The 26,420-nt window shown below is 44.1% G+C and overlaps 1 protein-coding gene across 1 annotated transcript in view; it reads right to left on the reverse strand.

The window, feature by feature from the left end:
• LOC147309375 (uncharacterized) overlaps window positions 1-26,420 on the reverse strand; it is a 64,862-nt gene that overhangs the window by 14,612 nt on the left and 23,830 nt on the right. The window contains exons 6-11 of the mRNA XM_086270248.1: window positions 20,335-20,413; window positions 19,968-20,172; window positions 18,005-19,802; window positions 2,598-2,771; window positions 1,767-1,940; window positions 1,318-1,491 (exon numbers count right to left, since the gene is read on the reverse strand). Coding sequence (XP_086126374.1) covers window positions 1,318-1,491; window positions 1,767-1,940; window positions 2,598-2,771; window positions 18,005-19,802; window positions 19,968-20,172; window positions 20,335-20,413 — 2,604 coding nt within the window. The remainder of the gene's footprint in view (window positions 1-1,317; window positions 1,492-1,766; window positions 1,941-2,597; window positions 2,772-18,004; window positions 19,803-19,967; window positions 20,173-20,334; window positions 20,414-26,420) is intronic.

Genomic DNA, 26,420 nt, shown 5'->3' on the forward strand with positions numbered 1-26,420 from the left:
TCGTCTGCTAGTCAAACCTCGGATACAGGAGGAACAATGCCGTTTTCGTCCTGGTCACGGAACACTGGACCAGCTTTTTATCCTCTCAAGGATACTGGAGGGTGCATGGGAGTTTACCCAACCAGTCTGCATGTGTTTTGTGGACTTGGAGAAGGCATTCGACCGTGTCCCTCGGGGTGTCCTGTGGGAGGTGTTGCAGGAGTATGGGGTGTCTGGCCCATTGCTACGGGCCATTCGATCCCTATACAACTGTTGCAAGAGCTTAATTCGCATTGCCGGCAATAAGTCGGACTCGTTCCCGGTGGGTGATGGGCTCCGCCAGGGCTGCCCTTTGTCTCCGGTTCTGTTCAGAATTTTTATGGACAGGATTTCTAGGCGCAGCCAAGTGGCGGAGGGCTTTCACTTTGGTGGCCTCAGAGTCTCATCTCTGCTTTTTGCGGATGATGTGGTTTTGTTGGCTTCATCGGGTGGGGGCCTCCAGCTCGCACTGGAACGGTTTGCAGCCGAGTGTGAAGCAGCGGGAATGAGGATCAGCACCTCCAAATCTAAGGCCATGGTTCTCAGCCGGAAAAGGGTGGAGTGCCCACTCCGGGTCGGGGATGAGTTCCTGACCCAAGTGGAGGAGTTCAAGTATCTCGGGGTCTTGTTCGCGAGTGATGCGAGAAGGGAGCTGGAGATCAACAGACAGATTGGGGCTGCAGCAATGCGGACGCTGCACTGGTCCATCGTGGTGAAGAGGGAGCTGAGTGTAAAAGCGAAGCTCTCAATTTACCGGTCTATCTACGTCCCTACCCTCACCTATGGCCACGAGCTGTGGGTAGTGACCGAAAGAACAAGATCGCGGATACAAGTGGCGGAAATGAGCTTCCTCCGAAGGGTGGCTGGCCTCTGCCTTAGAGATAGGGTGAGAACTTAGGCCATCCGGGAGGGGCTCAGAGTAGAGCCGCTGCTGCTCCACATCGAAAGGAGCCAGCTGAGGTGGTTCGGGCATCTGACAAGGATGCCTCCTGGGCACCTCCTGGGTGAGGTGTTCTGGGTATGCCCCACCGGGAGGAGGCCCCGGGGCAGACCCATATATTTCTATATAACATGTAATAAAGATGCAACGTACATCTATAAATTGAAAAAGGGCATCAAGTAATGTTTTTTTTTAACAATCACAAAGAAAATTCTTATTATGACAAATTTGTAGACTCTAATTCAGTGTGTAAAATTCCACCAAAACATAATAGTGCTCCTTATAAAAAGTAGCTCTTTGCGCAGTTTAATGATTTAGATTTTAAGTTGTAATGAGTAGAAAAAAATCAAAATTCTGACCAGAGAGTTTCTACTTTGCACTGTGGATTCTTCAGTCCATCAGACAGAAGCTTCACGCCTGAATCATGCACGTTATTGTTACTCAGGTCCAGCTCTCTCAGACTAGACGACTTGGAGCTGAGGACTGAGGACAGAGTTGCACAGGCTCTCTCTGAGAGGTTACAGTCACTCAGTCTGAAAATTAAAAATAAATAACAAACTTTTTGTTAAGGAATCTTACTGTCAAATGAAAAGGTTAGGAATGTGGCAGTTTACTTAAACTTAGAAATAATGGAGTTAACTAAGAAACAGCAATAAACACTTTACAAGCTAAAGTTTTAATTAGTTAATTTCATTGAATCGTCCAATGATCCATCAAATTCTTGTCAGTTAACCGTGGGGTGGGGAATCCGAGGAATATAGTAAAAAAGAACATAAATTCATTCAAACAAAAAGTAAAAAGTTCTGACCTCAGAATTTCCAGTGTACAAAGTGAACTCTGCAGTTTTGCATACAGAAACTTCACACCTGAATCATGCACGTTATTGTTACTCAGGTCCAGTTCTCTCAGACTAGAGGACTGGAAGCTGAGAACTGAGGACAGAGATTCACAGCTTCTCCTTGAGAGGTTACAGCCACTCAGTCTGAAAAACAATTTGTTATCAAACAAAATCACATGGTGAATCAAGACAAGAAATATGATTATGTGCAATATAATTTAACATGAATAAAGATATAAATACATTGCAGTTTATGTTTTGGGGACAAAAAGAAACATGTTTTGACCTTGGTGTAGTCCCCACTTAATCCTTTATATGAAAGAAGTCATTTTACCTCATTCCCCATTTCAGTTCACCCATCCTAAAAAAACTACCTCATTTTTATTTGCAAGTTTCAAGAAGCATGCTACTTCAACTCCTCAGCCTTCTGATGCAGAAGATGTGAAAACAAACTGTAAACCTATTAAAAACAATTTCTAGCGCATGAGTCAAAAAGTAACCTAAACAAAGACATCCCTGTGTGGTAAACTTTATAATGTGGTCAGTGTTTGAAACATTCTTCTTTGGAACATTGACCATATAAAAGAGAATCCCTGTTAAAAGGGGTTGTTTATGACAGCTTTCTAGTAAAGCATGCTTTGTACTGCTCTGCTGCAGCTTATGACAGAAAAGAAAAACAAAAACTAAGGTTACCTTTGGCCATTTAAAATAAGAAATCTTGGCATTTACTCTACACTGGATTCAATTATGGCAGCAATTAAATATATTAAAAACAGCAGAATAAGAACAGGAATTTCTAACCTCAGAGTTTCCAGTGTACAATGGGGACTTAGTAGGTCTAGAGAAAGAAGCTTCACTCCTGAATCCCGTAGGTTGTTGTTACTCAGGTCTAGTTCTCTCAAACTAGAAAACTTGGAGCTGAGAACTGAGGACAGAGCGTCACAGCTTCTCTCTGAGAGGTTACAAGCACTCAGTCTGAAAAACAATTTGTAATCAAATGAAATCCTCCATATGTTGAATCAAGACAAGGAATATATATTTATGTGCAATATAATTTATTTATCATTAGTCAATATATACATAAATACATTACAATTTATGTATGGAAAAAGAAGAAAGATTTAATGGTTTTAGAACCTTTTCCCCTCTCAGTTCACCTGTCACAGAAAGACCACTTTATTTTCATTGGCCACTTTCAGAAAGCATGCTGCTTTACCTTCATAGTAGGGCTGGATATCGTCACTGATTTCTAGAATCACTCTAATTGGGGAAATTTTGCCTCAGTCAGAAATATAACTCTGATCACTTATCAGTACATATCCATACTTTTATATCTATAAAAAGAAAGCTGACACTTGCGAGAATTTATCGAAGGTGCAAGCATCACAGCAGATGACTTTATGCCAAAGTAACTGAGGATAAAACACAGAAAAACATGAAAGACATTTTCCTGGTCCAAATTTTTATAGCAGATAACCTTAAAAATATTCTGCAATAGAACAAAAACGGAATAAAAACATGAATCAACATATGAACAATACCCTATGCTGCTGAAGTGAAGCAGAGCAAAGTTACAGGGGTTTGATTAGAGACACAGATAAGCGTTTTGCAATTTGGCATAAATTTAACTTTCTTCAGTATTGAACAACAGAAATTAGGCTTTCTTGTTGCAAATGATTTAAAAAAACACAAACAAACAACCCCCCCCCCCCCCCCCCCCCCCCCAAAAAAAGCGCCTGACAGCGCTGTAAGCAACAGTAAACTGGTGGGTAATAGACAAGTGAATAATGCCGAAAGCAGAGGTTTTTAGATGGGAATTGTACACTGAGAGAGAGAACTCTGCAGAAAGTGTCATTTTATTGTGGTGGAAGCAAAACAGAAAAGGTAAAATGGAATTCCTGACGATGTTTATGTGAAGCAAAATGTGAAGCGTAGTTTGGATCTTCTTGCTGCTGTTCAGTCAATTTTGTTTGGAGAGAGACAAAAGCTGCAGCTTCAGAATCTAGCGCAAAAAAAGATGTGCACACACTAAGAGTGGACCCGCCGAAGTACCAGGCTGCCTGGGCCCCCATCTCGGCGGCCTGGGCCCCCATCTCGGCTGCCTGGGCCCCCATCTCGGCTGCCTGGGCCTCCATCTGCTGTACCCCAACTACAGTCTCCGGTAAAGGGTTTCTCATCATTAAATGCTCATAGCATTGTCAACAAAAGGACAGGAAATCCTGCTATTAAAAGTTACAGAGGAACAAAGATCTGCAAGACATTTAATCAGGCTAAAGTACTCTGGGACACTAAAAATAAACCAAAGGGGCTTCTATGTGGACACATTAACATTCGCAGTATGTTACCAAAGCATGAGCAACTGGAACATATTCTAAGCAATTCCAATATTTCTATTTTGGGTATCTCTGAATCTTGGCTCTCAAGTTCTTCTCCTGAGTCTGCAGTTGTCTTTCCAGAGTACACAGTATTTAGAAGGGATAGAATTGGAACAAGAGGAGGAATACTTGTGTATGTAAAAAAACACCTGGATTGCTCTTTACTTAGTTCACCAATAGATGTTGAAATAGAACATATTTCTGTTAAAATCACTCTTTCCCCAGAAATGTCATTTACGTTGATCTGTTTATATCGCCCTCCTTCCGCAAAGAATATTTTTTATGAACAACTACAGATAGTACTTGAATATCATACTATAAATAATAAGTCTAATGAAATAATTATAATGGGAGATTTTAATGTCAACTGGGACTGTGAAAAGGACAGAAAAACACTCAAGGACATAATGGAGACTTTAAACATTACTCAACACATTGAACAACCCACAAGAATAACGAGACACTCTAGAACTAAAATAGATCTGGTTTTCAGTAATAAGCTCGAGCGAATTATTAAATCTTATAATTTTATCACTGGTATTTCAGACCACAATTTTATATTATTTTCTAGAAAACTTATAAAATCACGGGTTAAGAATCACTTTCATATTTCATCTAATAGGAGATCCTTTTATGAATTTATACCAAGAAGTCAGCGACAAAATGTAGCAGAAGCATTAGCATCAGCTAACTGGGAGCGTTTATTGTGTAGTGATGAGCCACAATTCTGCAGCAGTCACTTCACTGACATTGTCAAGGATGTTATATCAACATACTCCATTAGAGGTCAACAAAAAATAAAGACAACATCTAATCTGCCCTGGTTAAACAAAGAGTGCAAGAATCTAATGAAAACAAGAGATCAATTACTAAAACAGTTCCTGAAAACAGGTCCAACTCTGGATAGACAGATTGACTTCAATGTGGAACAAAATAACAAGAAGTTTGAGACAGGCCAAAGCAAATTTTTTTATAAATATAATTGAAAGAGCCAAAGGTAAAGGTAAAATTATCTGGCAACACCTAAATAAATTACTTGGCCGTCATTCAAACAAAAGCAAAAACACAATTGAACTTTATCGTGGCGATCGTGGCTCAAGAGTTGGGAGTTTGCCTTGTAATCGGAAGGTTGCCGGTTCGAGCCCCGGCTTGGACAGTCTCAGTCGTTGTGTCCTTGGGCAAGACACTTCACCCGTTGCCTACTGGTGGTGGTAAGAGGGCCCGGTGGCGCCAGTGTCCGGCAGCCTCGCCTCTGTCAGTGCGCCCCAGGGTGGCTGTGGCTACAATGTAGCTTGCCATCACCAGTGTGTGAATGGGTGGATGACTGGATATGTAAAGCACTTTGGGGTCCTTAGGGACTAGTAAAGCGCTATATAAATACAGGCCATTTACCATTTATGTAAATAACTATTGTTAGAGAGCCTCTATCTATTGCCAGTAACTTAAACACTTTTTTTTTATTTCATCTGTTAAGGAAATCAATCAGAGCTTTGACTCAGTCATATGCTCTTATAATGTGAATGATGTTCGTCAAAATTTGTTCACCATCACTCATATTTCAGACACTGAAGTTGCTAAACTAATTACAGGTTTAAAACAATCTAAAGAAAATCCCATTATCTAGATATTCATACCAGTTATCTGTCATGTGAATGAGAGCTGAACTGGTGGAATAACCAGGTTTGTAAGCATGTTGAAACTGAGTGAGTAACTGATTTTCTGTTAGGTAATGTTGAATTTGTTCATAGACAATCCTCTCCATAATTTTATTTAGAACGGGGAGTAGACTAATAGGTCTGCTATTGACACCATTAAAAATGTCATTCTTGTTTTTAGGAATGGGAATTATTTTTGATTCTTTCCACTGCAATGGAAATAAGCTGCATGCCAACGATCTATTAAATATGTGACATATAGGAAGGGACACAAACTTGGCTGCAACTTTGAGCAGTTTACTCTCTATGTTATCAGAGCCGGAGGATGTATCGTCAGGAAGTGATATCAATAAGCGCTCTACCATTTCCGCATTCACTGCCTCAAACTTAAATTGGCATTGCTTATTATTCATGATAACATCCTGTATAAGACGACGTGATAAGACGTGACATGCTGTCGGGTGAAATTCTGATACATCTAGAGGTGGGTCGAGTATCCAAAAATTGTATTCAAGTAAGAGTAGCATTACTTTAAAATATTCTTACTCAAGTAAAAGTGAAAAGAAGTCGTCAAAAAAGTTAATCAAGTAAGAGTAAGAAAGTACTTGGCGAAAAGACCACTCAAGTAGCGAGTAACTGTTTGAAATGTCCGATTTATTTTTTAAATAAATGCTATCAAACAAAAATAAATAAATATACTAATTTAACTATTTTCAAAAGGAATATATGTAAAAAGATCAACAAAATAAGGCACAACAATTCTAATTTCCAGATTTCAGTTTTTCACAACATAAAGCTTTTTTCACCAATACTTACAGTAAATAATATAAATATATAAACAGTGCAAACAATTTCCAGTGACAAGATATGCTTTAAACTTTATATTCATTTTTGCTCCAAATGGCACAGCAGCCTCACAGAAAACATTAGAACAAGGCATCTTCAACATACACTGAACAAAAATATAAACGCAACACTTTTGTTTTTGCTCCCATTCCCCATGGGATGGACGTAGAGACCTAAAATTAATTCCAGATACACAATATAACCATCCCTCCCAAACAGTGGTCACAAATCAGTCCAAATGTGTGGTAGTGGGCACATCTGCTATATTTAGATAATCCATCCCACCTCACAGGTGTGCCACATCAGGATGCTGATCTGACATCATGAGTAGTGCACAGGTGTACCTCAGACTGCCCACAACAAAAGGCCACCCTGGAATGTGCAGTTTTTTGCGCTATTGGGGGTCTGGGGACCCAGAACCGGTCAGTATCGGGTGTGACCACCATTTGCCTCATGCAGTGCAACACATCGTCGCATGGAGTCTATCAGATTGTCAATTGTGGCCTGTGGAATGTTGGTCCACTCCACTTCAATGGCTGTGCGAGGTTGTTGGATATTCGTGGGAACTGGTACACGCTGTCGTATACGCCGGTCAAGCACATCCCGAACATGCTCAATGGGTGACATGTCCGGTGAGTATGCTGGCCATGCAAGAACTGGGACATTCTCAGCTGCCATCTGCCCTGAACAATGTGAACCATGATTCATCCGTGAAGCGCACACCTCTCCAACGTGCCAGACGCCATCGAATGTGAGCATTTGCCCACACAAGTCTGTTACGGCGACGAGCTGGAGTCAGGTCAAGACCCCGATGAGGACGACGGGCATGCAGTTGAGCGTCCCTGAGACGGTTTCTGACAGTTTGTGCAGAAATTGTTTGGTTGTGCAAACCAATTGTTCCAGCAGCTGTCTGGGTGGCTGGTCTCAGACGATCTTGGAGGTGAACCTGCTGGATGTGGAGGTCCTGGGCTGGTGTGGTTACATGAGGTCTGCGGTTGTGAGGCCGGTTGGATGTGCTGCCATATTCTCTGAAACGCCTGTGGAGACGGCTTATGGTTGAGAAATGAACATTCAATGCACGGGCGACAGATCTGGTTGACATTCCTGCTGTCAGCATGCCAATTGCACGCTCCCTCATTGCTTGTGGCATCTGTGGCATTTTGCTGTGAGACAAAACTGCACATTCCAGGGTGGCCTTTTGTTGTGGGCAGTCTGAGGTACACCTGTGCACTACTCATGATGTCAGATCAGCATCCTGATGTGGCACACCTGTGAGGTGGGATGGATTATCTCAATGTAGCAGATGTGCCCACTACCACACATTTGGACTGATTTGTGACCACTGTTTGGGAGGGATGGTTATATTGTGTATCTGGAATGAATTTTAGGTCTCTACGTCCATCCCATGGGGAATGGCAGCAAAAACAAAAGTGTTGCGTTTATATTTTTGTTCAGTGTATGTTCATACAAGGCAGCTCAGTTTACCATAAGTTGTATGGGTGTGCATTTATTTCTGCATATTTAGCAGAAATGTACCATTTCTTCACTCAGTGAGGTGATGGTTAAGCTTCAGCAGCAGTTTGCTCTCAAGGTTCTTTCTGTGAAGCTGTAACTGTTTTTTAGCAGTGAACAGGAATCCTGCATGACTGAGAAGTCCTTCACAAGCTCCAGATGCAGGAAGAGCTGTATTGATTTTGATCGACAGTTTCTTGATGTGAGGAATGCCATGCAATAGAACCACACCTCCAGTGAATGGACATGAAAGGTACCTCTCCAGCTCCCCTGCTTCTGGCTTTCCTGACCCCATGGATCCATCATCTTCGTCGGTTAGGCTGCTGATGCTAACGTTAGCACGGCTCTCAGCCTCTTGCTCAACACCATAAACAAACAACAGCTTGCCCACCCCGATGGGGTTTTTATTGTCGCCGGCGACTTTAACAAAGCGTGCCTAAAGACTGTGCTTCCTAAATTTGTCCAGTTCGTGGACTTTGCTACGAGAGGAGAACACACTTTGGACCATGTCTATTCAAACATCAGGCATGCTTTCAGAGCGACACCCCTCCCCCACCTGGCTGGATCTGACCACCTCTGCATGTCCCTCTCCCCCACCTACACCCCCCTGCTGAGAAAAACAAAGCCCCAGACAAAGACAATAAAAACCTGGCCTGAAGGAGCCCTTTCTCAACTGCAGGACTGCTTCTCAACAACTGTATGGGATTTATTCTCCAGCCACAACCTCCAGGAGTACACGAACACTGTACTCTCGTACATCAGGAACTGTGTTGACAATGTCACCGTCAACAAAAGGGTCAGGGTGTTTCCAAATCAAAAACCCTGGATGAATAGCGAAGTGCAATCCCTCCTAAAAAGCCGCAACACTGCCTTCAAGTCAGGGGACAGGGCTGCGTACAGGGCGGCCAGGGCAGACCTGAGTAGAGGCATCAGGAAAGCTAAGGCTGCCTATAGGAGGAGGATTGAAGATCACTTTGCTGACAACGACCCCAGAAAAATGTGGCAGGGGATCAATCACATTACCAACTACAGAAGCAATAACCAGGCAACATCTAGGACTGATGCCTCACTGGCTGAGGATCTAAACCGTTTCTTCGCCCGCTTTGAGTCAACCAAGCCCTCAGCTGCCACACCACTTCCACCCGCCCCCAGCACTGGCACACTAACACTTAGGGAGCACCAAGTGAGGTGTGTTCTAAGGTCAGTGAATCCCAGGAAGGCGGCAGGTCCTGATGGAATACATGGAAAGGTTCTCAGAGCATGTGCTGACGAACTGACCGGAGTCTTCACTAAAATCTTCAACCTTTCCTTGTCATCAAACACCGTCCCGCCCTGCCTCAAAACCTCCACCATCATCCCCATCGCCAAGAAGACAGCTGTGGCCAGCCCAAATGACTACAGGCCTGTTGCACTTACGCCTGTAGTGATGAAGTGCTTTGAGAGACTGGTCTGTCAGCACATCAGGGCCGGTCTGCCTCCCACTCTGGACCCCCACCAATTTGCCTACAGGACAAATCGTTCCACCGAGGACGCTATCACCATAGCGCTCCACACTGCGCTGAGTCACCTGGAGCACCGAGGAAGCTATGTGAGAATGCTCTTTCTGGACTTCAGCTCAGCATTCAATCATATCATCCCGGAGATCCTGGTCCAGAAACTGTCTCACCTGGGACTCTCCACCCCCATCTGCCTCTGGATCAAGGACTTCCTGACAAATAGACCACAGTCTGTCAGACTCGGCCCCCACCGGTCCAGCACCATCACACTCAGCACTGGGTCTCCACAAGGATGTGTTTTGAGTCCCCTCCTGTTTATGCTCTACACATCCGACTGCTCCCCTACCCATCTCTCAAACACCATCATAAAGTTCGCGGATGACACCACAGTGGTTGGACTCATCTCAAGGGGGGATGAGTCGGACTACAGAGATGAGGTCAACAGACTGACTGAGTGGTGTTCAGTTAACAACCTCCAACTGAACACCACGAAAACTAAAGAACTTATCTTGGACTTCAGGAAGGGCAGAGCAGACCCGGCCCCACTCTACATCCACGGGAACTGTGTGGAGAGGGTACACTCCATGAGGTTTCTGGGCGTGCAGATATCTGATGACCTCTCCTGGACTGCAAATACTACAGCGGTGGTTAAAAAGGCCCAGCAGCGTCTCCACTTTCTGAGAGTGCTCAGGAGGAACAACCTGGAGGAGAGGCTGCTGGTGACATTTTACAGAGCCACCATAGAGAGCATCCTAACGTACGGCATAACAACATGGTATGCAGGGTGCTCAGCTGCAGACAGGAAAGTACTGCAGAGGGTCATCAACACAGCCCAGAAGATCACTGGCTGCTCTCTGCCCAGCCTGGAGGTCACTGCAAACTCTCGGTACCTCAGCAGAGCTGGCAATATCATCAAGGACCACTCTCACCCCAGCAACCAACTGTTTGAACTATTACCGTCAGGCCGACGGTACAGGTCACATAAAACCAGGACAAACAGATTCAGGGATAGCTTCTTTCCCAGAGCTATCACCGTAGTAAATAAGCACAAAAACAATTGAACCTATTCCATACCGTCACTGTCATTATATTATGCTGCTATTCATACTGTCATTATATTAATGCTGCTATCCTGTATATATTGTACATACTATTGTTTGAGTACTTACGATTGTTTTTTTTTTTGTACTTTTTATATTTTACATTTATATTTATTATTGAAACTTGCACCAAGGGAGTGGCACTCCAATTTCGTTGTACTCTGTACAATGACAATAAAGGCTATTCTATTCTATTCTATTCTATTCTATTGTTTGTTCTGGCCTCATCCAGCTCTGAGTCTAGGTGATGTCTGATGAAGTGGAGACCTGTGGAAAGATGTATGGTTTTCAAAAGAATTAGGTCTGGTCATTATAGTGCTGTATACACTGCCAAGCTGCAGATGTTTGTTTGGAGCTAGCCTCTAAAAGCTGGCCATACACTGTGCGATTTTTGGCCCATTTTGAGACGATTTTTCAGTCACGCAACCGTTTTGGGGATCAGCCGTGTTTTGCCTTAATCGTGTGTGCATCGTGTAGTTTACATGGGGTAACGAAAAGCAGTAAACACCTCACGACCAGCTCCCAATCATCAATTGTATGGTTACAAGATAATCAAACCTGTTTGAAATCCTGTCGCCCCTCAACGCAGCCTCTCACACTGCGCACGCACAAACACAGAAAGAGAAAAGGTGGAGCAGCACGGCAGTGCAGCGTGTGATCTGGACACAAGAGATGGAGGCACAACTTGTAGGATGAGGCAAGCTCATCAGAGTACATAGACGTAGAGCTGCCACCCAGGCAAAAGGAAAATAGAGCTATATCACGTTATAACGTGAAAAGTTTATTGTTCTAACAATATACCTTTCATGTTCGTGCAATATACCTTTCACGTTTAAACAATATCATATCACGTTCGTACAATATAATATTTATATCGTACAAACGTGATAATTATGTATATTGTAATAACGTGATATTATATTGTTCAAACGTGAAAGGTATATTGTTAGAACAATATACTTTTCATGTTATAAACGTTATATAGCTCTATTTTTCTTTGCCTGGGTGGCAGCTCTACGCTTCCATATCCGAGGCTTTTCAATGTGGCCTCACAAAATTATCACGACTACAACAACCATGAAAAGAGCTGGATGGACATTGCTGCTCAATCACAGCTGCCTGGTTAATTTTTTTCATTAGTAATTTAGCAAAGTTGATGGTGTGTGTATCTGTGTAGGTAAAAGACAGAGAGAGGGAGAGCGAGGGACAGATTTTGTATGATAAGCTTCATGTTATGGACGCACAGTGTGAGCACTCAGGTCGCATCAGAGCATCAGGCCGTATAGTGTGAGACCCTGCATCTTGACCTATGAACTTCTAACCCCTGCAATTTAATTGTACAGTTTGATCAGGAGCGGAATGATGAGGACGCACTCAACGACGTCGACTGGGACATGTTAAGAGCATGCGCAGTCGACATCAACGAGTTTACGGAAGTAGCATTATGCTTCGTCAATATGCTAGCGGAGGAGATTATCCCCACTGCCAGAGTCACCACATTCCCAAACCAGAAACCGTGGATGGACAGATCGATCCGCACTGCAGTAAACGCCAGGACCGCCTCCTACAACGCGGGTCTCGCCACTAGCGATATGAGCGCCTACAAAGCGGCCTCATACGGCGTGCAGTGCGCGGTGAGAGATGCCAAACGCCGGTACTGGGGACGTGTGGAGTCCCGCTTCCTACAGGGCGACACACGGAGTATGTGTCACGGACTACGCACCATTACGGACTACAAAGCCAGGGACACTGTGCCGATCAACGCCGACTCTGTATTCACCAACGAGCTGAATCAGTTCTACGCCCGTTTCGAGGTTAGCCAGGTGGCTAATGCTATCTACCGCCTGACTACCGAGGACAGTGACGTCATCAGCGAGATACCGGTGACCAGCATCATGGAGCATGACGTCCGAGCAGCATTGAGGAGAGTGAACACAAGGAAAGCGGCGGGGCCAGACGGCATCACCGGCCGTCTGCTGCACTGCTGTGCTGACCAGTTAGCAGGTGTGTTCACTTACATCTTCAACGAGTCCCTGGCGAAGTCTGTGGTCCCCACATGCTTCAAAAGATCCACCATCATCCCTGTGCCCAAGAACAAGCAAACCCTCATCCCTGAACGATTACCGGCCAGTTGCACTGACCTCGGTAGTAATAAAGGTGTTTGAGAGGCTGCTGAAGAACATCATCTCCTCCTCCATCCCAGACACCACAGATCCGCTGCAGTTCGCATACAGATCTAACAGATCCACAGAGGATGCCATCGCCCACGTACACACCACTCTCAGCCACGTAGACAAGAAACAGGGTAACTATGTGCGAATGCTGTTTGTTGATTACAGCTCAGCATTTAACACAATAGTGCCCTGCAGACTGTTCACAAAGCTCAGGGATCTGGGACTTAACAACCGTCTGTGTGCATGGGTGTTGGACTTCCTCACTGGCAGAACTCAGGTGGTGAGGGTGGGTAGATGCGTCTCTAACAGCATCACCATCAACACAGGAGCACCTCAGGGATGTGTCCTCTCACCACTGCTCTACTCCCTCTACACTTCAGACTGTGTGGCCACCCATGGCTCCAACACCATTGTGAAGTTTGCTGACGACACAGTGGTGTTGGGTGCCATCTCCAACAACGATGAGGCGGCCTACATGGATGAAGTGAAGAATCTGGCATCATGGTGCCAGGACAACCACCTCCAGCTGAACGTCGGCAAGACCAAGGAGCTGGTGGTGGACTTCAGAAGGGGTCAGCACAGAGACTACAAGCCCATTATCATCAATGGAGCTCCAGTGGAGAGGGTGCAGTCCTTCAAGTATCTTGGTGTCCGCATCTCCTCAGACCTGACATGGGCTGCCCACATTCAGGTCCAGACCAAAAAGGCTAGGCAGCGCCTGTATCACCTACGACAACTGAGGAAGTTCAGGGTCTCTCCAAAGATCCTCAGGATTTTCTATACAGGCGCTGTGGAGAGCATCCTCACACAGAACATGACATCGTGGTTTGGGAACAGCTGTGTGAAGGACCAAAAAGCTCTCCAGAGAGTGATCCGTACAGCAGAACGCTGCTGCAGGATTGCTCTCCCCCCGCTTCAGGACACCTACACCAGGAGATGCCGGACTAGAGCAGCGCAGATACTGAAGGACCCGTCCCATCCTGGCAACAAACTGTTCCAACTTCTGCAATCTGGTAGAAGGTTCCGCATCTTCCGGGCAAGGACAGAGAGACTCAAGAGGAGCTTCTATCCCCAAGCCATCCGTGCCCTAAACACACACACCCGCCCTCTCACATCATCTATAATTGACTGAGACAGGACTCTCTTCCAGACACTCTAAACCAAGGCACAATGTACATTTCAATTCCTTTAATTTTAAATATGTTTATATTATCTATCCTGTAAAATAGTCAGATGTCTATTCATATTAATGTACAGAATTCACCTGCTTGCTGCTACTACTGCACATTCACCCAATGTATATACTATATATAATGTTCTTCCTCTCCCCCCCATTTTTGCACATGTCGAGGAGCGTGTCAGGCTACATTTCACTGTGTGTTATACTTGTATAACTATGCATGTGACAAATAAAGAACCTTGAACCTTGAACCTTGAATAACGTGACTGAAAAAAAAAAAATCGCATAGTGTTTGCCCAGCTTAATGCAGACTGTTTAAACTAAACAAGCTGCTGTTTCACATAATAAACCCTGTCACCCGCAGTATTGCCTTCTGTTTTAACAGTTAAAGCAGTAGAGACGTTTACATGTGCGTGGAACTCTAGCGTCATTAACCAGGCTAGCTGTTAGCTTATAGCTCACACTAGCTAACCAGCGAGCAGTTAAAAGGACAGCTGAAGCTGCACAAAACACCCACAAACTTATCTCACTACAACGTAGTGCCGAAAATATGACTCGCAGCTCGAGCTCGACACAGCTGCTGTAACATAAGACTGACATCCAGCTAACCACAGCTAAAAAGAGATTTAGAGAAAACGTACCATTTCCTCAGGTTACACGAGTTGAGTTGTTTCACGCTGAAAAGTTGGTTTGTTTTGGCTCTCACTGAAGACACCGACGCTGAAGACATAGCTGTTCTTTTGTACTGCTTTTAAGCGAAACATTCTTTGTACATGAGGCCAAGGCTGTTCATCCTCTTCAGCTCTAGTCTAGACAAGTGGCTCTGCCATGTTTTCATGTTTCTTCTTTCCGTGTGTCACTACTTTGAAACGCTTGGGCCGCTCTTCCCGCTACAGTTTCAAACTGGTCATGTGACTGCATGGCCACATCTCATTGGTAAAAAAAAGTTACCGGAAAGTCCACTGGCGGCATGTTATCTAATGTGTTAAACTAATAATTTTTTTTTAAAAAGTAACGAGTCGAATTTTGCAAATGTAGCGGAGTAAAAGTACCGTTTCTTCTTCACAAATGTACTCAAGTAAAAGTAAAGAGTATCGTGCAAAAAAGGTACTTTAAAAGTACATTTTTTTCAAAAACTTACTCAAGTAAATGTAACGGAGTAAATGTAACTTGTTACTACCCACCTCTGGATACATCAGCAGGACCGCTCTTTGTGTTTAGGTCTTTGTGCAGAATTTGTGTACCTGCTCCCATTTACTGTTTTAGCTGTTTGGTAGTTGTTGAATTGTGAGGTTTAACCTGAGATTATGGCATTTTGGGCAAAATAAATTTATATTTAAAAATCGATTCAGAATTTTAATGAATTGCTATCGCATTATTCAAGCTAGAATTGATCTTAACCCTTTAAGACCTACCATAGAACCAAGTCCGCCAGAGCTTATATTATATTTTTACATGCTGTGGAGCCATTTTTGGGAGCATTTCAAGTTGCTATACATCAATACAACCATTATAGCCCAGATTTTAATAATATGTATTCATTAAGTGCATAGTAATTACATAAATTGCAAAAAAGTGCAATAAACTACAAAAAAATTGAAAATCGTTTTTGCTTTTTTAACATATATTTGTAGTTAGAGAAATTTAAGAGGCTTATCCCTCAAAACTGTAAATACAAAAAAGTTGCACAAAATAGTTTTCTACCACAGGAAATTTATTTTGAGTGTCTTCATAGTTTTATTTTTGAAATACACCAATTTTTATACACTGCAGGAAAAACGAAAATAAATATTATACTGCAAATTTGCAAAAAAGCAGCATATGCATCAAAATAAACTATTTCCAGCAGTGCAATATGCAAAAGTTAACCTTCCGTGTTTCTATGATACCACATTTTCCAGCCGTGCATTCCAGCCCTAACAGTAACCTTATCCCTAACCCTGACCATAACCTTATCTCAACCTTAACCACCACCTTAATCATGTTAGATTGTGTTTTCCAAAGCGATTACAGTAAAATAAACCTACCTGTGTAGATGCATTCCAAATGGTTCTCATGTTTCCTAATTTTTTAGTTTTGGTAATACCAATCTTGAAAAAGTCTGGACTAGATGTTGACATGGTTGCAAGCTATAGACCCATCTCACAACTATCTTTGCCTACGGCGTTTAAAAAAGTTGTTTTTAAGCAGCTCACCAACCATCTGTCAACAAACAATCTGTTTAAACCATTTCAGTCTGGTTTTAGACCAAATCATTACACACAAACAGCTTTAATCAAAGTGGTAAATGATCCGTTGGTAAATGCAATGATCACACCTCAGTTTAATTACTGCTAGATCTAAGTGCTGCCTTTGACACTGTGGATCGCTGTACTTTAATGGATAAGCTAGAACATTTTATCAGAGGTACAGGAAATGTTTTATCGTAGCTGAAATCCTTTCTGTTTTAAAAATGATCTCTCTGAGACCTGTGCAGTGAGTCATGAGGTCCCTCAGGGCTCTATACTTGGCCCGTTGCTGTTTTCTCTGTATCTGCTGCCTCTTGGACTTCTTCTATGTTCTTTTAATGTAACCTTTCATTGTTACGCTGATGACCTGCAGCTATATGTTCCTTTAACCATTGGAAACTCTGCTGACTTGCCTAAATTAGAAGCCAGCTATCTGCAATTAGGAGCTTATTGTCTGATAATTTCCTGCTTCTTAATACTGATAATTTCAGTACTTGTCCCAAAATTTCACCTTGAAAATTGATGACTATGTCATCAATTGTAGGGACAAGGTAAAAAACTTGGATGTGTGGTTTGACACGAGGCTCTCCTTCGACTCCCATGTTAAATAGACAACAAGGACTACCCTTTATCATCTGAGGAACATTGCTAAAATCAATCAAGTTTTATCACTTGACACTGCAGAGGTTCTTATCCATGTCGGATAAATGGTAAGAACAAGATCAACACCTACCTCACCTACCCTGCTGGGATAATAGGCTGGTAAAAGGGGGAGATAAAAACAACTGACATCGAGACAAGGAAGCTCTTGAACATGTATGGAGGGTTTCACCCCAAGTCCAGCACCCTGAGGCTGTATGCTAGCAGAAGGAAGGAGGCCGGGTATACAGAAACATCTGTGCAGGGTATAGCCTGGAAGTCCCGAGGGCAAATTGGGAGATGTCCCCAAGGTGCTGGAGAATGACCAAGCTAAGATCCGGTGGAACTTCCAGATACAGACGGACAAAATGGTGGTGGCTAAACCACCGGACATAGTGGTGGTAAACGAACAGAAGAAGGCAGCCGTAGTGATAGATGTAGTGGTTCCAAAAGACAGCAATATCAGGAAGAAGGAACATGAGAAGCTTGAGAATTACCAAGGACTCAGAGAAGAGCTCGAGAAGATGTGGACAGTGAAGGTAACAGTGGTCCCAGTGGTAATCGGAGTACTAGGTGTGGTGGCTCTCAAGATAAGCGAGTGGCTCCAAAAGATCCCGGGAACAACATCAGAGATCTCTGTCCAGAAGAGCGCAGTCCTAGGAACAGCTTCTTTGTTTTTTTAATATACATGTAGCAAGAATCAAAATTGAATCAAATGATGAAATTCAGCAAATTTTGTTCATGAGTTTAAACTTTTTTTATGTTATTTTTGTCTTTTGGTTTTCCGTTTATTCATATATTAACAATGTCCCAATTTTTCTGGAACTCTGATTGTACTTTTTCACAGCACTGTAGTTACGGCCTGACTACAGATATGCATAAGACATAAGTGGAAAAAATGCTTGAGCTTGGAGACAAGATTAATTGTTGCTTTTTATTGCTTGCTTTTAGTTAAGTATAATCAACATTTAAAAAATGACAGGATAAGTAGATATTTACTTACAGAGCTTTGTTGGAGGCTTTGACCACTGGCAGCAGCCTGAGAAGAGCCTCCTCTGAGGCTGAGTATTTCTTCAGGTCAAACACATCCAGATCTTTTTCTGATGACAATAAGATGAAGACCAGAGCTGACCACTGAGCAGGAGACAGTTTGTATGTGGAGAGACTTCCTGATCTCAGGGACTGTTGAATCCCCTCCACCAGAGAACGATCATTCAGTTCATTCAGACAGTGGATCAGATTGATGCTTTTCTCTGCAGAGAGGTCTTCCTCATTAATCACCTTCTTGATATACGCAATAGTTTCCTGACCTAAATCTGAGCCATTTCTTGCCTGTGTCAGCAGGCCTCGTAGGAGAGCCTGACCGGTTTTCAGTGAAAGTCCCAGGAGAAAGCGCAAGACCAAGTCCAGATTTCCGCTTGGACTCTGTAAGGCCTTGTCCACAGCACTCTGGTAGAAGTGTTTCGCAGCAAATTCTCTCCTTTCAGAATTGTTGGTTGTTTGTTGTTCTTCCAGCAGATTGACTCCAGAGTTGATGAAGGTCAGATGGACATGAAGAGCAGCCAGAAACTCCTGAACACTCAGATGGATGAAGCAGAACACCTTGTCCTGGTACAGTCCTCTCTCCTCTTTAAAGATCTGTGTGAACACTCCTGAGTACACTGAGGCTGCTCTGATATCGATGCCACACTCTGTCAGGTCTGATTCATAGAAGATCAGGTTTCCTTTCTGCAGCTGATCAAAAGCCAGTTTTCCCAGAGACTCAATCATCTTCCTGCTCTCTGGACTCCAGTGTGGATCTGTCTCAGCTCCTCCATCATATTTGACCGTTTTCACTTTGGCCTGAACCACCAGGAAGTGGATGTACATCTCAGTCAGGGTCTTGGGCAGCTGACCTCTCTCTCTGGTTTTCAGCAAATCCTCCAGAACTGTAGCAGTGATCCAGCAGAAGACTGGGATGTGGCACATGATGTGGAGGCTTCGTGATGTCTTGATGTGGGAGATGATCCTTTTCCCCTGGTTCTTATCTCTGAATCTCTTCCTGAAGTACTCCTCCTTCTGTGGGTCAGTGAACCCTCTGATCTCTGTCACCATGTCAACACAGTTAGGAGGGATCTGATTGGCTGCTGCGGGTCGTGTGGTTATCCAGAGGTGAGCAGAGGGAAGCAGTTCTCCCCTGATGAGGTTCATCAGCAGCACATCCACTGAGGTGGACCTTCTAGGGTCAGTTAGGATCTCAGGGTTTTTGAAGTCCAGAGGAAGTCGACACTCATCTAAACCATCAAAGATGAACACAACCTGGAAGTCTTCAAAGCTGCAGATTCCTGCTTCTTTGGTTTCAGTAAAGAAGTGATGAACAAGTCCCACCAAGCTGAACTTTTCCTCTTTCAGCACATTCAGCTCTCTGAAAGTGAATGGAAATATGAACTGGATGTCCTGGTTGGCTTTGTCTTCAGCCCAGTCCAGGGTGTATTTCTGTGTTAAGACAGTTTTCCCAATGCCAGCCACTCCCTTTGTCAGCACTGTTCTGATTGGTTCATCTCTTCCAGGTGAGGCTTTAAAGATGTCTTCTTGTCTGATTGTTGTTTCTGGTCTGTCTGGTTTCCTGGACGCTGTTTCAATCTGTCTGACCTCATGTTCATCATTGACCCCTGCAGTCCCTCCCTCTGTGATGTAGAGCTCTGTGTAGATCTGATTCAGAAGGGTTGGGTTTCCTGCTTTAGCGATCCCCTCAAATACACACTGGAACCTCTTCTTCAGTGCAGATTTAAATTTCTGTGGATAAACTGCATCTAGAAGTTCTGAATAACAATAATAAAAAATACAACATCAACAATCAGTTAACAAAATCTTTATGACGTTTCAGTTCCCTCAAGAAATGACTCAATACAAGTCTGTTAATCTCATATGACAATTGCAAATATTCCTTCATCCAGCAGCTTAAATCTTTATAGAAATCCTCTTACTGCTTTGCATAAGGTCAGCCAGGTCCTCCTGCTTCATTCTCCTCAGGAAATCCAGTGTGATCTTCATAACTGCCTCTCTGCTGCTGCTCCTCTCCACATCATCCTCCTTCTGATGCTGCAAAAATTCTGGGTAATCTGGACTCAGAACGTTCTGGATCTTCTTCAGCTCGCTCTTCACAAAAGTGATGATGTTGTCCTCCAACAGCTGGAACAGAATACTTTATGAATGACCCAATCAGACTGAAATCATACAGCCAAACTTCAGATCCATTTCGGACACACTGACAATCCACTGGTCTACAACGAGCAGCATGGAGATGACTGTGAACAGGATAGATGTAAAAGTAGTTGTTGTACATGTACAGACCATAAATATGGAGTCCAGGTGTGTTTGATCCTGCTGGGAAGACTGACCACTGGGAACCTCTGAGCTCTCCTGGTCCACTCTGTGGAGGAACCATGAAGAATTAGGTAAAGCACAGAGAAAAGGTGGAGTAGTTCTCTGCTAAGAAACAGTCAGGTTTACTATTTCCTTAACTAGAAATAATCATTTACTGTCTGCTCATGGATTTAAAGACACATTTTTTCCAGGAGAGTTAACAATAACAATAATAACAATATTAATAACAATAATAATAATAAAACTGTCATAGTGTCCCTAGCTGACTTGGTTTCTAGGCAACATGTTAGTCTGGTTAGTGTCTGTGTTTCATATACATATACATACATATACATACATACACACACACATGTATATACACATATATACACACATATAAACATATATCCATATCCATACATATATACATATACATATCCATACATATATACACATATACATATATACACATATACATACACATACATATATACACATATACATACACATACATATACACATATACATATATACACATATACATACACATACATATATACACATATACATACACATACATATACACATATACATATATACACATATACATACACATACATATATACACATATACATACACATACATATACACATATACCGTAATTGTCGGGCTATAAGCCGCTACTTTTTGCACAAGCTTTGAACCCTGCGGCTTTTAGTCAGGTGCGGCTTTTCTATGGATTGTCCGTGATTTTTGTCATATCGTAAGAGGATTTGTTTTGTTTGTTCCGCTGTTGTACGGCACTACGTTGCCTGGCGGAAGGATCGGGGTTCAAGAGTGGTATGTTGGTCACATGTCCGTCCGCCAGGCAACGTAGTGTCGTACGAAGTAGCGCGAAAAACAAACTTCAAAGTAGCGCTCAGCGGGAGGTGTGGATGATAAACTTGCGAAAAGTAAGTTATGCTCAACTCCACCGGTGGATTCTGACAGCGTGGAAAAGTGTGAAAACATCCACGATCACTAACGGATTTTGAAGGGCTGGACTGCTGCATGATGGAGAGGAGGACACTGCCACGGCCCTTCAGAGGGTGTTCGACTCTGACACTGACAACGAGGATTTGTTTGGTTTTGAAAGTGACAACGAAGGAGAGAAGCGGAGAGTGGATGACGAAGCCACCCTGAGCCTGTTTGTATCCGACACTGGAGAAGAGGACTTTGGTGGTTTTAGTGCGCAGGAAGAAGAGAAAGATGGTGGTGAATGACTGACTTTTCTTCTTGTTAAAGCCGTGTCACTGCACCTGAGCCTAAAAGGTAGGCCGGATCTATTTTTCTGGTGTGCTATAGGTTACTGTTATGTACTACATGTGCAAATATGTACCCATAACTTGTTTTTCAAAATATTAATAAAAGGGGTGTGTCTCCAAACAGCCATCTCTTTCCTGACAATTCCCTTTGTGCATATTCTCTTATATATGATAAGTCAACATTGAAACACCTGCGGCTTTTAGTCAGGTGCGGCTAATGTATGTACAAAACAGGATTGTCCCCTGATTTTAGCTTGTGCGGCTAATATTCAGGTGCGCTCTGTAGTCCGGGAAATACGGTACATATACAGTGGGGCAAAAAAGTATTTAGTCAGCCACCAATTGTGCAAGTTCCCCCACTTAAAATGATGACAGAGGTCAGTAATTTGCACCAGAGGTACACTTCAACTGTGAGAGACAGAATGTGAAAAAAAATCCATGAATTCACATGGTATGATTTGTAAAGAATTTATTCGTAAATCAGGGTGGAAAATAAGTATTTGGTCACCTCAAACAAGGAAAATCTCTGGCTCTCACAGACCTGTAACGTCTTCTGTACGAAGCTTTTCTGTCCCCCACTCGTTACCTGTATGAATGGCACCTGTTTGAACTCATCATCTGTATAAAAGACACCTGTCCAAAGCCTCAAACAGTCAGATTCCAAACTCCGCCATGGCCAAGACCAAAGAGCTTTCGAAGGACACCAGGAAAAGTATTGTAGACCTGCACCAGACTGGGAAGAGTGAATCTACAATATGCAAGCAGCTTGGTGTGAAAAAATCAACTGTGGGAGCAATCATCAGAAAATGGAAGACATACAAGACCACTGATAATCTCCCTCGATCTGGGGCTCCACGCAAGATCTCATCCCGTGGGGTCAAAATGATCATGAGAACGGTGAGCAAAGATCCCAGAACCACACGGGGGGACCTGGTGAATGACCTGCAGAGAGCTGGGACCAAAGTAACAAAGGTCACCATCAGTAACACACTACAACGGCAGGGAATCAAATCCCGCAGTGCCAGACGTGTTCCGCTGCTGAAGCCAGTGCATGTCCAGGCCCGTCTGAAGTTTGCCAGAGAGCACATGGATGATACAGCAGAGGATTGGGAGAATGTCATGTGGTCAGATGAAACCAAAGTAGAACTTTTTGGTATAAACTCAACTCGTCGTGTTTGGAGGAAGAAGAATTCTGAGTTGCATCCCAAGAACACCATACCTACTGTGAAGCATGGGGGTGGAAACATCATGCTATGGGGCTGTTTTTCTGCCAAGGGGACAGGACGACTGATCCGTGTTAAGGACAGAATGAATGGGGCCATGTATCGTGAGATTTTGAGCCAAAACCTCCTTCCATCAGTGAGAACTTTGAAGATGAAACGAGGCTGGGTCTTCCAACATGACAATGATCCAAAACACACCGCCCGGGCAACAAAGGAGTGGCTCCGTAAGAAGCATTTGAAAGTCCTGGAGTGGCCTAGCCAGTCTCCAGACCTCAACCCCATAGAAAATCTGTGGCGGGGGTTGAAAGTCCGTGTTGCTCGGCAAAAGCCCCAAAACATCACTGCTCTCGAGAAGATCTGCATGGAGGAATGGGCCAAAATACCAGCTACTGTGTGTGCAAACCTGGTAAAGACCTATAGTAAACGTTTGACCTCTGTTATTGCCAACAAAGGTTATGTTACAAAGTATTGAGTTGTATTTTTGTTATTGACCAAATACTTATTTTCCACCCTGATTTACCAATAAATTCTTTACAAATCCTACCATGTGGATTCATGGATTTTTTTTTTCACATTCTGTCTCTCACAGTTGAAGTGTACCTCTGGTGCAAATTACTGACCTCTGTCATCATTTTAGGTGGGGGAACTTGCACAATCGGTGGCTGACTAAATACTTCTTTGCCCCACTGTATATACACACATATATATATATATATATATATATATATATATATATATATATATATATATATATATATATATATATATATATATATATATATATATATATATATATATACATACACACACATATGTATATGCAGCTGGATAGCGTAGTGGTTAGACTACACGCCTTTGGAACAGAGGATCGCAAGTTCGATTCCTGCCTGGGGCGTCTGTATCCAGTAAGGGTCCTAAGGCTAGACCCCCTATGCTAAGCGAGCCTACCGCAGACATGAGCGAGACAAATAAATATGAAGGCATGCCGGCTCGGACGTCGCCCGGATCAACAAGGTCCGCGTCAGGTGTTGAGGAACCAGGGCACCCTGACAAAAAGTGGGCTACTGGAACAAGAAGGCATCGGTGGGCAAGAGACGAAAACAGGGCGTTGTTGGAATGCTACTACGCAAGTAACCCCGGCGGAAGGGGCTACATGAATAGGATGAGGGACCTATGGATTCTTCGATACCCAACATCCACAATGACGGCGAAACAACTAGTAGCTCAGTGTTCCAACATTCGAAAGAAGGGACTGCTCTCACAGCTAGACATTGACGAGGTACAACACAAATGCTACGGCAAGGAGGAGTCAGGACGCCAGGTCAGGGGGGAGATATCATCACCCCCACCCGAGATTGGGTACATAGCCCCAAGTGCAATAGGAGAAGGATCGTTGAGTGCGAGAGGAACTGACCTGAAAAATAGGATCATGGCCAAGCTTGAAACCTGGATCCCCCGTAGCCGGTTACCAAGATTACGTGAAGTACCCTCAGAAGGTCTGCTAGATGATGTTAATGCAGCACTACGGGCAATACCTACAACCACGATTACCGACACTAACAAGCTGATCTACAATACGGCAGCAGTGATCAGTGAGATGCTTGGCTACAAGTTGAACAGCCACAAGGGGCAGTACCCTCCATGGAGAAGGAGGCTAGAGGGCAAGATCAAAGTAGCACGGAGGGAGGTTAGCCAACTAACGGAGTTGCAGAAAGGTGCGACAAATAAGGTGCCTAAGAAATACAGCAAGCTGTCCATACCTGAGGCCTTGGAAACTGCCAAGCAAAGACTCACAGCCTTGGCCAGCCGCTTGAGGAGGTACACCAGAGAGATAGAAGGCAGGAGAATAAACCAGCTGTTCTCCACAGAACCAGCAAAGGTGTACTCTCAGTGGCAAGGGAACAATAAGAGAACAGCACCACCAAGGCTGGAGACGGAGCAATACTGGAAGAGCATATGGGAGAAGGATGCAACCCATAACGGCAATGCTCAGTGGCTAGAGGATCTGAGGGCAGACCACAGCAACCTCCCTGAACAGGGTCCAGTAACCATCACAGTGGCAGATATCCAAGAAAGAGTCTCCAGTATGAAGAGTTGGACAGCACCAGGGCCCGACATGGTTCACGCCTACTGGCTGAAGAAGCTGACTGCACTCCACGAGCGTCTGGCAGCACAAATGAACCAGCTGCTAGTTAACGAAAGACACCCGGAATGGCTAACCGAAGGTCGGACGGTCCTGATCCCCAAGGACCCCAAGAAGGGACCGGTCCCCTCCAACTACCGACCAATAACCTGCCTCAGTACTACATGGAAGCTCCTGTCAGGCATCGTATCGGCTAAGATGAACAGGCACATGGGTCAATACATGAGCGGGACACAGAAAGGAATTGGCAAGAATACCAGAGGCGCAAAACACCAGCTACTGGTAGACAGAACAATCAGCCGAGACTGCAAGACCAGACTGACCAACCTGTGCACTGCCTGGATTGATTACAAGAAGGCCTATGACTCAATGCCCCACAGCTGGATACTGGAATGCCTGGAATTGTACAAGATCAATGGGACCCTAAGAGCCTTCATCGGGAACTCAATGGGGATGTGGCGTACAACACTAGAGGCCAACTCCAAGCCCATAGCACAAATCACCATCAAGTGCGGGATCTACCAAGGAGATGCTCTGTCCCCACTGCTGTTCTGCATAGGCCTGAACCCCCTCAGTGAGATCATTAACAAGACTGGCTACGGATACCGACTACGGAACGGAGCAGTTGTCAGCCACCTCCTGTACATGGATGACATCAAGCTGTATGCCAAGAGTGAACGAGACATCGATTCACTGATCCACACTACCAGGCTATACAGCAATGACATTGGAATGTCGTTCGGACTGGAGAAGTGTAGTCGGATGGTATCAAAGAGAGGGAAGGTAGTCAGAACTGAGGGGATTGAACTACCAGAAGGCAACATTGCAGACATAGAGGACAGTTACAAGTACCTGGGGATCCCGCAGGCAAATGGGAACCATGAAGAGGCCGCTAGAAAGGCTGCAACCACCAAGTACCTGCAGAGGGTCAGGCAAGTCCTGAGGAGTCAGCTGAATGGTAAGAACAAGATCCGGGCCATCAACACGTACGCCCTGCCCGTGATCAGGTACCCTGCTGGGGTAATAGTCTGGCCAAAGGAGGAGATAGAAGCCACTGACATAAAGACAAGAAAGCTCCTTACCATGCATGGAGGGTTTCACCCCAAGTCCAGCACCCTGAGGCTGTACGCTAAGCGGAAGGAAGGGGGCCGGGGACTGGTGAGTGTCAGCACCACAGTCCAAGATGAGACAACGAACATCCAAGAATACATTGGGAAGATGGCCCCAACTGACCGAGTGCTCAGTGAATACCTCAGGCAGCAGAAACCCAAGAAAGAGGAGGGAAACGAGGAACCATCATGGAAGGACAGGCCCCTGCACGGTATGTACCACCGGCAGATAGAGGAGGTGGCTGATATCCAGAAATCCTACCAGTGGCTGGACAAAGCTGGACTGAAAGACAG

The sequence above is a fragment of the Aulonocara sp. 'chitande type north' Nkhata Bay genome, linkage group LG17 (genome assembly GCF_057382095.1).
Source record: "Aulonocara sp. 'chitande type north' Nkhata Bay isolate Kocher_YH1m ecotype deep benthic linkage group LG17, A_spYH_male_GT1.1, whole genome shotgun sequence".
Taxonomy (NCBI): Eukaryota; Metazoa; Chordata; class Actinopteri; order Cichliformes; family Cichlidae; genus Aulonocara; species Aulonocara sp. 'chitande type north' Nkhata Bay.